The sequence below is a fragment of the Procambarus clarkii genome, chromosome 37 (assembly GCF_040958095.1).
Source record: "Procambarus clarkii isolate CNS0578487 chromosome 37, FALCON_Pclarkii_2.0, whole genome shotgun sequence".
Taxonomy (NCBI): domain Eukaryota; kingdom Metazoa; phylum Arthropoda; class Malacostraca; order Decapoda; family Cambaridae; genus Procambarus; species Procambarus clarkii.
The window spans coordinates 13127225-13136076 of NC_091186.1; the positions used below are offsets into that span (position 1 = coordinate 13127225).

Sequence of the window (8852 nt, forward strand, 5' to 3'; positions counted from 1 at the left end):
ATAGCCACTTATATACACACTACTATATGTATATCTGTACCCGAGAGAATTGGGAGCCTGATGTACATATACATACAAATATACTGAGAATATTTATTTTTATTTATTTATATAAACAAGAGTTCTTACATTCTTGTACAGTCACTAACACGCATAGCATTTTGGGCAAGTCCTTCATCCTAGTTTTCACACACACACACAAATCCCCAGGAAGCAGCTTGTAGCAGCTGTCAAACTCCCAGGTACTTATTTGCTGCTATTTGAACAGGGGCATCAGGGTGAAAAAACTGCCCATTTGTTTCCGCCTCTGCCGGTGATCAAATCCGGACCCTTAGGATTACGAACCCCGAGCGCTGTCCTCTCAGCCGGCATTCCCAATATACTCTATAACAATACATGAACAGATTGTAATAAAATAAAATATTGGAACAAATGGTATATATATATATTATTTAAGTTTACATTTTTAAAATATATCATGACATTAGCCTTTGAAATAACAATGAGCATTTACACTTCATCTTGTGTATGAATTCTTATATGTTTTAAAATAATTGAATTTGTTGACAAATCATTTACACTAGTTGAAGACTGATAAATTTTCCTTGCATGAACACTCATGTGTTTTACTAGATTTGATCTTTGTGAAAAATATTTTAAACACTCTGAACACTGGTATGGTTTCTCTCCTGTGTGAACTCTCATATGTTTTACTAAAAAGGATTTATTTGAAAAACTTTTTAGACATTCTGAACATTGAAATGGTTTCTCTCCTGTATGGACTCTCATATGTTGAACTAGAACTGATTTACTTGTAAAACCTTTTAGACATTCTAAACACTTGTATGGTTTTTCTCTTGTATGAACTCGCATATGATGTACTAGATGCGAATTTTGTTTGAAGTTTTTTTGGCATTCTGAACAGTGATAAGGTTTTTCCCCTGTATGAACTCTCATATGAAGTATTAGAGCTGATTTATCTGAAAAATCTTTTAAACACACTGAACACTGATAAGGTTTCTCTCCTGAGTGAACTCTCATATGTTGAACTAGATGTGAATTTTGAGCAAAAACTTTCAGACACTCTGAGCACTGATATGGCTTTTCACCTGTATGAATTCTCATATGTTGAACTAGATGTGAATTTTGAGCAAAAACCTTTACACACACTGAACATTGATATGGCTTTTTTCCTGTATGAACTCTCATATGTTTTACTAGATTAGAGTTTTGTGAAAAGTCTTTTAGACACTGTTGACATTTGTATGGTTTCTCTCCTGTATGAACTCTCATATGTTTTACTAGAGTTGATTTATCTTTAAAGACACTGAAACACACTATACACTGATATGGTTTTTCTCCAGTATGAACACGCATATGTTTTTCTAGATTTGCTTTTCGTGAAAAATCTTTTAAACATATTGAACACTTGTATGGTTTTTCTCCAGTATGAACAGTCATGTGTTGTACCAGATGGGAATTGCGTTTAAAAGCCTTTAGACACTCTGGACACTGATAATGCTTCTTTTTTGCATTAACTTTCATGTGTTTTAGTTTAAGCACTTTATTGACAAGTATTGACACAAAGCACTATATGTTTTCTTTCCGTAAGAATGCTAATATTATTATATATCTAATTAGTCTTAATTTGTTTAAAGATGAACCACTTGAATGTGTTATTGGACAAGATTTACCATATAAATTTTTTTTACACACTGAATACCAATGTGTTTTCACTTATATAATTCAAGTGTTTTATTGTAATTTTTGTGGAATGGATTTAGATACCTCTTTCTGCCAATATGGTATTCCTCCTGTTACAAAATAAATTATATTACTCAGGTTATTCAAGCACACTGATAAATTATGTGGTTCCACTTGTGTATGATCTTTTTTACATTTTAACTGATATTTATAATTTATTTTAGGACACTAGATTGAGAATTAACTATAAACAAGAAGACCTAATGAACAAAGCTGAATAGAAGTAGTGTCAGAAGGGAGACCATTATATAAAAATAGGAGCACTTTACAGCTATTTTATGAAGCAGCTGAAATACTCTTTGAAGATTTGCTGGAGCATGATGGTACTGGTTCTCGATGATACTGTGTATGGAATGACAAATAAATATTTGTCTCTTAAAACAACCATTTTCTTTTGTATTCTATCTCTACTGCACAAATACCTCCACATTCCATAAAAATGGGAAATGTAAAAATAATCATAATGACACTACAGTGGCACCTCGACTTACGATTGCCCCGACTTACAATAATTTCGAGTTATGATGTACATTTGATCGAAAAATGTGACTCGACTTACAATAGTGTCATCGACTAACGATATTTGTTGGTACACGTTTGGGTTGAAAGAGCTCGTGGTTCCCGGTCATGTGGGCCGACCTACCTCAGTTTACTAGAGCTTCCCGCTTAGTGACGATCACGCCTATAACAAATTCTGTTTTTGTGGCGATTTTTTGCTTTTTGAACATAAAACTGATTATTATATATCATGCCGTGGGTCCCAAGAAAGTCAGTGGTAAGGTTCAACCTAAGAAAATAGTTGTGAGTAGAGGTAGTAGAGGATGTCCCTTCCTCATTAAGAAAATGTGTGAAGTATGGGAAGAACTGCAAAGTTTTGTTGAAAAAACTCACCCAGATAAAGCTGTAGCAGGCCATTGCATTGACATTTAAATGACAATGTGATGTCTTACTACAGACAAGTGTTAAAATGTAGACGAAAAACAAGTGTGTTTAGACAGATTCTTAGTAAGACAAGCAAGCAGTGAGCCACAAGCAGGTCCTAGTGGTATGCAGGCAAAACATGCCAGAGTGTGTATCCCAGAGAAGTCATCACTGCCTGATGTTATAATGGAAGGGAACTCCCCTTCCAAACAGTCCACCTCTCCTTTTCCCCCCTCATCACCATCTTCCATACGCCATCAAGAGTCCTTCATAAAGGTAAGATAAACATATGTACTGTATTGTAGTTAGAGAAAAAAATTGTATTCAGTATAAAATGTATTTGTAAGTTAATATTTTGGAGGGTGGGGAATGGATTAATTCAATTTAATTTCTTATGGGAAAAATCGCTTCGACTTATGATATTTCGACTTACGATACGTCTCTGGGAAAGGATTACCATCGTAAATCGAGGCCCCACTGTATTATGTTATATGAATATCTGAATAGGACTAAAATTCCTAAATATATATTACTGTACTTCGTGTGAGAAAGCACTAAATATCAACTTTTTTTACTCCTGTATAAAGTCTCGTGTGATGGTTTAAACATATTTATTTTAATGCTTTGGCTATGGCACTGATATATTTTGATCAAAAATTGTAGAAAATACTGCACAACTTGTAATTATAATTTTCCTAGTTTTCATTACATACTATGAAGGAAAAGCCAGCACTGACTGTAATGAAACACCATTTTCTGGGGGTGGCCCAGGAGGCTCCCTGAAGCTACCGAAACCTATATGTGTTTTATTAGTTTCGGGCCATCAGTCACTGGAGTCCTTAGGCCTAGCAGGGACCATAAGCCAGAACCTGGTCCCCTCAGAGAGGCGCAGAGAGCAAACGCTTATGAACACTTTACATTTAAAGTACACTATGTCATATTCTGCCATTGACCAAGGGCATATACCCAGAAAGACAGGCAAGCCAAAACAAACTAGCCGATAAAATGCGACCTACAGCCCAAATGAGCCAAGAGACTCCCCCTAAATAAGGAATGGAAACGAAAATGAGCAACTCTGCATGAGAACTAGTACACCCGCTCGATAGTGGAAACCGACCCCCCTCCCCCATGACCAAGGGAGCGGGAGGAAGCCCGCTGTCCACCCTCCAGTCTGAAGTAAAAAACTGCCGACCGGAGGGAGGGTGTAAGGAAGCCTCCGGGGCCACCCCCAGAAAAGGGCGTTTCATTACATTCAACTCTGGCTTTCTAGGAGGGAACCCCGTCAGCTCCCTGAAGCTAACTACCTGCAGAGAAATGAGACAGGGACTTACCTGGGAGGTGGCAACACTGCACATCTCAGTGCGAAGAAGGAACCGTCGACAAACTCTGAAGTGCATAAATAGTAGTGATGAGTTCAAGACAGTGACTGCAGTGGGAGTGTTTGTGTTTTGTAATACAGTAGAACTCAAATGCTTCAATTGATCTCGGAATAATTTTATCACGACATACATTTTTTCCTACTTTTTTTTTTTTTACTTTGAGTGTTAATACAAATAAAATCATTATTTACAAAGTATGAATTTTGAGTGCACACAACTATTGCAGCAAAAGTGTTAAAGAGCACTGTAAAAACAAATTTATTAATTTAAAATTAGAAGCATATTAGATTCAACTGCTTTAAAAAATTTTAGTTATTTTATTTTTGAGAAAACTAGTTTCTTAGTACAGTACTGTAATTATATTTCTTCAAAATGTTCCAAGCGGTCTGAATCTATGCAACAATGAGATTGTTCTAACACGTATCAAGGTAAAACTTCAAAGAATGACTTATGCTTTTTGTCAACAAAGATAATATAAATTTTGTATTACAATATGAAATGCAATATCATTTATTATTCAATCAAATGTGTGAAGATACCTGATCACTGTGAAAACACCTAACCCCTCCCTGTGTAAGGATACCTGATCACTGTGAGAACACCTAACCACCCCCTGTGTAAGGATACCTGGCCACTGCAAGAACACCTATCCCCCCCTGTGTAAGGATACCTTGCCATTGTGAGAACACGTAACCCCCCCCCTGTGTAAGGATACCTGGCCATTGTAAGAACACCTATACTATACTATATACTATACTATACTTTGTCAGTTATTACACTATATACACAGGTTATATATAAGTATCTGCATGTTTTGTTCACCATAACGAAACACTAAGTTGGTATTGAGTCAAAAAGCAACGAGGAGTGACCGCCACACACCAGCCAGCCACTCGCTGCCACTCACTCCCTCAACACCTTACTCGCCCACATTCTCTTCCCATCATACTGTTTTTGTTTGTATTCACTATATACAGACATTATATATAAGTACTGTATCTACATTCGTGTTCACCGTTACGAACTACTAAGTTGGTATGCTGAGTGGCAGTGTCAGTGGCAGCCAGCCACTGGCTGCCACTTCCTCCCTCCCTCACCTCACCTGTACTATATACTGTACAAAAGTACTTACATTCTTGTACAGCCACTAACACACACGACATTTCGAGCAAGTCCTTAAATTAAGGGGACGTGAAACGAAAAAATATTCGTCCACATATTTAGGATAAAATGTTAAACAAATCTAACATTATTTGACATTAGCACTGTGAAAATTTCATCGCAATATGTTAAGAAATGGATTTTATATGATTTAAAAACAAAAACAAAAGACCATTTGCAACCAGTACTAATATCAGTAACACCTAGTTAGTGGAACTCTTGGATAATGCAGTAATAAACATATACAAGCACTTGCCCAAAGCACAAAGAAGAACGTAGTAGTAAGGAGGGTCCACAAAGTGGATATGCAGCTGGTGCCTTGTAAGATTGCTGACTGCCACCTGGAGGGTAAAATTTAACGCAAATAGTAATGAGTAAGCATGTTATTTTGATGTATTTTATTATACAGTATATCATTGTCTAATGCCAATATATCTTATGTCCTCCAATTTTTTATTTTTTTTGGGGGGTGGGGTTTTTTTTTTCTTCTTTGTTTCTTATTTGATACTTTTTGTGGCTGCTGCTTCTTGGATAATGCATACCCGTCACTAAGTAGGTGAAGTTAAAACAAAATTGGTCAACAAATAAATCAGCCACAGGTGGCAGATCTTGTGACTTAATTTATTTTGACCAATTTTTTCACAGATTTCAAACTATTTTCTTTGTCTCTTTAGGTTGTTTTGATCATTGACCAAATTGAGGCTTTATCATTTATATAAAGTATACATACATATATATTATATATATATATATATATATATATATATATATATATATATATATATATATATATATATATATATATATATATATATATATATATATATCCCCTAAATCATTATAATTATCCCTATATTTTTTTTCTTTTTTTTTGGGGGGGGGGGGGGTTATTTTTTCTTGGCTTAATTTCAACACATATTGACCTACAACTTTCACATATTCAAGTATGAATGCCAAGCAGTATTTATTAAAACATACAAAAAAAATTCATAAATTAGAACTACCATATTCATTGTCGATAACTTCAACTTCAATTACAGTACAGTATCTCTAAAACAGGAATTTCAACTTTGAGACAGCTTCAAAATTTCAGTTTCTTACCAATTCTCACTATTTTCACTATTTAGGGTGCAACATTGTCTGTTCTACAACTTCCTTATTTAGATTCTTCATAAATGCCAAACTTCTGGAGTTATAAATTTGTGTGTCTAAATTTACTACACATTTAAAATGCCACACTGACTTTTTTTTTTATAGTAAACTATACTGCCAAACTATATTCTACAATAATGACCATATCCTATTCTGTGACCATAATAACACCAAATGAACAAAATTTTATATTTTTAAAGCTGATTTCAATACTGTAAATTAAACTTTTAATTTTATATATATGCATATTTTTATTTCTCATGTTATGTTGTTATCATTTAGACAAAGTTGAAGTGTTTACTAGAGTTGGATGTGACAAAGGCTATAGGCCCAGATGGAATCTCTCCTTGGATATTAAAGGAAGAAGCAGAAGAACTGTGCCTGCCACTCTCCATAGTGTATAACAAATCACTGGCAACAGGGGAACTGCCAGAAATTTGGAAAGCAACTAATGTAGTCCCAATATACAAGAAAGGGGATAGACAGGAGGCACTGAACTACAGGCCAGTGTCCCTAACCTGCATACCATGCAAGCTGATGGAGAAGATTGTGCAAAGAAAGCTAGTGGAACATCTGGAGCAAAAGGACTTTGTAACAGCATCAGCATGGGTTCAGGGATGGCAAGTTCTGCCTCACAGGGTTACTTGAATTCTACGACCAAGCAACAAAAATCAGGCAAGAAAGAGAAGGGTGGGCAGATTGCATATTTTTGGATTGCCAGAAAGCCTTAGATACAGTACCACACAAGAGGTTAGTGAAAAAGCTGGAGTGAAAGGGAAGGTACTCCATTGGATAAAGGAATACCTAAGCAACAGGTGACATCGAGTCAATGTGAGGGGTGAGGTCTCAGATTGGCGAGATGTTACAAGTGGAGTCCCGCAGGGGTCAGTTCTTGGACCTATACTGTTTCTGATATATGTAAATGATCTCCCAGAGGGTATAAACTCGTTTCTCTCAATGTTTGCTGATGATGCAAAAATTATGAGGATTAAAACAGGATGATAGGAGGAGGGTACAAGATAACCTAGACAGACTGAGTAAATGGTCCAACAAATGGCTGTTGAAGTTCAACCCGAGTAAATGCAAAGTAATGAAACTAGGCAGTGGAAAAAGGAGGCCAGACACAGGATACAGAATAGGAGATGAAGTACTTAATGAAACGGACGGAGAGAAAGATCTAGGAGTTGATATCACACCAAACCTGTCTCCTGAAGCCCACATACAAAGAATAATGTCTGCGGCATATGAGAGGCTGGCTAACATCAGAACAGCGTTCAGGAACCTTGTGTAAGGAATCATTCAGAATCTTGTACACCACATATGTAAGACCAATCCTGGAGTATGCGGCCCCAGCATGGAGCCCGTACCTTCTCAAGCACAAGACGAAGCTGGAAAAAGTTCAGAGGTATGCCATTAGATTAGTCCCAGAACTAAGAGGCACGAGTTACGAGGAAAGGCTGCAGGAAATGCACCTTACGACACTGGAAGACAGAAGAATAAGGGGAGGCATGATCACAACCTACAAAATCCTCAGGGGAATTGACCGGGTAGAAAGGATAAACTATTCAACACTGGCGGGACGCGAACAAGGGGACACAGGTGGAAACTGGAGTACCCACATGAGCCACAAGGACGTTAGAAAGAACTTTTTCAGTGTCAGATTAGTTAACAGACGGAATGCACTAGGCAGTGATGTGGTGGAGGCTGACTCCATACACAGTTTCCCAATGTAAATATGACAGCCCAGTAGGCTCAAGAATCTTTACACCATTTGATTGACAGTCGAGAGGCGGGCCCAAAGAGCCAAAACTCAACCCCTGCAAGCACAAATAGGTGAGTACACACACACACACACATAAAACAAACAGAGAGCAAGGGGCACCTGGTCACACACACAGTAAGGACACCTACCTGGCCACAACTCCCCTGTGATATGTACACTTTGCGTGAAGGTTTTCTCCTCTCGGTGCCTGCACAACTGCTAATGTTGAGAGATGTTCACAATGGAGCGTTAATTTTGATGGCTAGCAAGGCTTGAATATTATTTTTGCTAGACTTGATGCATTTTATCTATTATGTATCTTCCGTTTGCGTGAAGATTTTGTTGCTGTTATCAGGTGATATAAAGGCGACATCGAAACTGATGCAGTGGACGCGAAGGTTGTATTGATGGCGTCAGCTGATCGCAGCGGCTGTCCTCTATTACAAGGTTTACGTTTTCTATGTTTGAAGGGAGAGGTTTTCATGGTATACTTGACAACTAGCCAAAGCTCGTTTTCTGTTTGTTAAATTCATATATAATAATTCTCTTTGACTGGGGACAGGAAGCCTGTGGATATATATAAGAACATAAGAATAAAGGTAACTGCAGAGGGCTATTGGCCCATACAAGGCAGATCCTATTTATAACTACCCAATCCCACTCATATATATGATTAACCCACGTTTGAAACAATCAAGGGACCCTACCTCCAT

At 37.1% G+C, this 8852-nt stretch overlaps 1 protein-coding gene across 5 annotated transcripts; it reads right to left on the bottom strand.

The window, feature by feature from the left end:
- Positions 1–79: 79 nt before the first annotated feature.
- On the bottom strand, positions 80–8590 carry LOC123765748 (zinc finger protein 271). 5 transcript variants are annotated; one of them, XM_069337153.1, is made up of 5 exons: positions 8289–8588; positions 5482–5566; positions 4017–4071; positions 2034–2106; positions 80–1814 (listed from the first exon to the last, which is right to left on the bottom strand). In XM_069337153.1, exon 5 carries the CDS (start codon positions 1543–1545, stop codon positions 511–513), a length of 1035 nt encoding a protein of 344 aa, XP_069193254.1. In that variant the 5' UTR covers positions 1546–1814; positions 2034–2106; positions 4017–4071; positions 5482–5566; positions 8289–8588; the 3' UTR covers positions 80–510. The 5 variants fall into 5 exon arrangements, 4 of the variants coding, with proteins under 4 accessions (XP_069193254.1, XP_069193255.1, XP_069193253.1 ...); XM_069337154.1 differs by lacking the exon at positions 5482–5566; XM_069337152.1 differs by lacking the exon at positions 2034–2106.
- Between the last annotated feature and the right edge of the window lie 262 nt (positions 8591–8852).

Excerpts from the sequence above, each read along its gene's own strand:
- LOC123765748 (XM_045754471.2), bottom strand. The coding sequence starts at position 1,545 with ATGAAAGTTAATGCAAAAAAGAAGCATTATCAGTGTCCAGAGTGTCTA.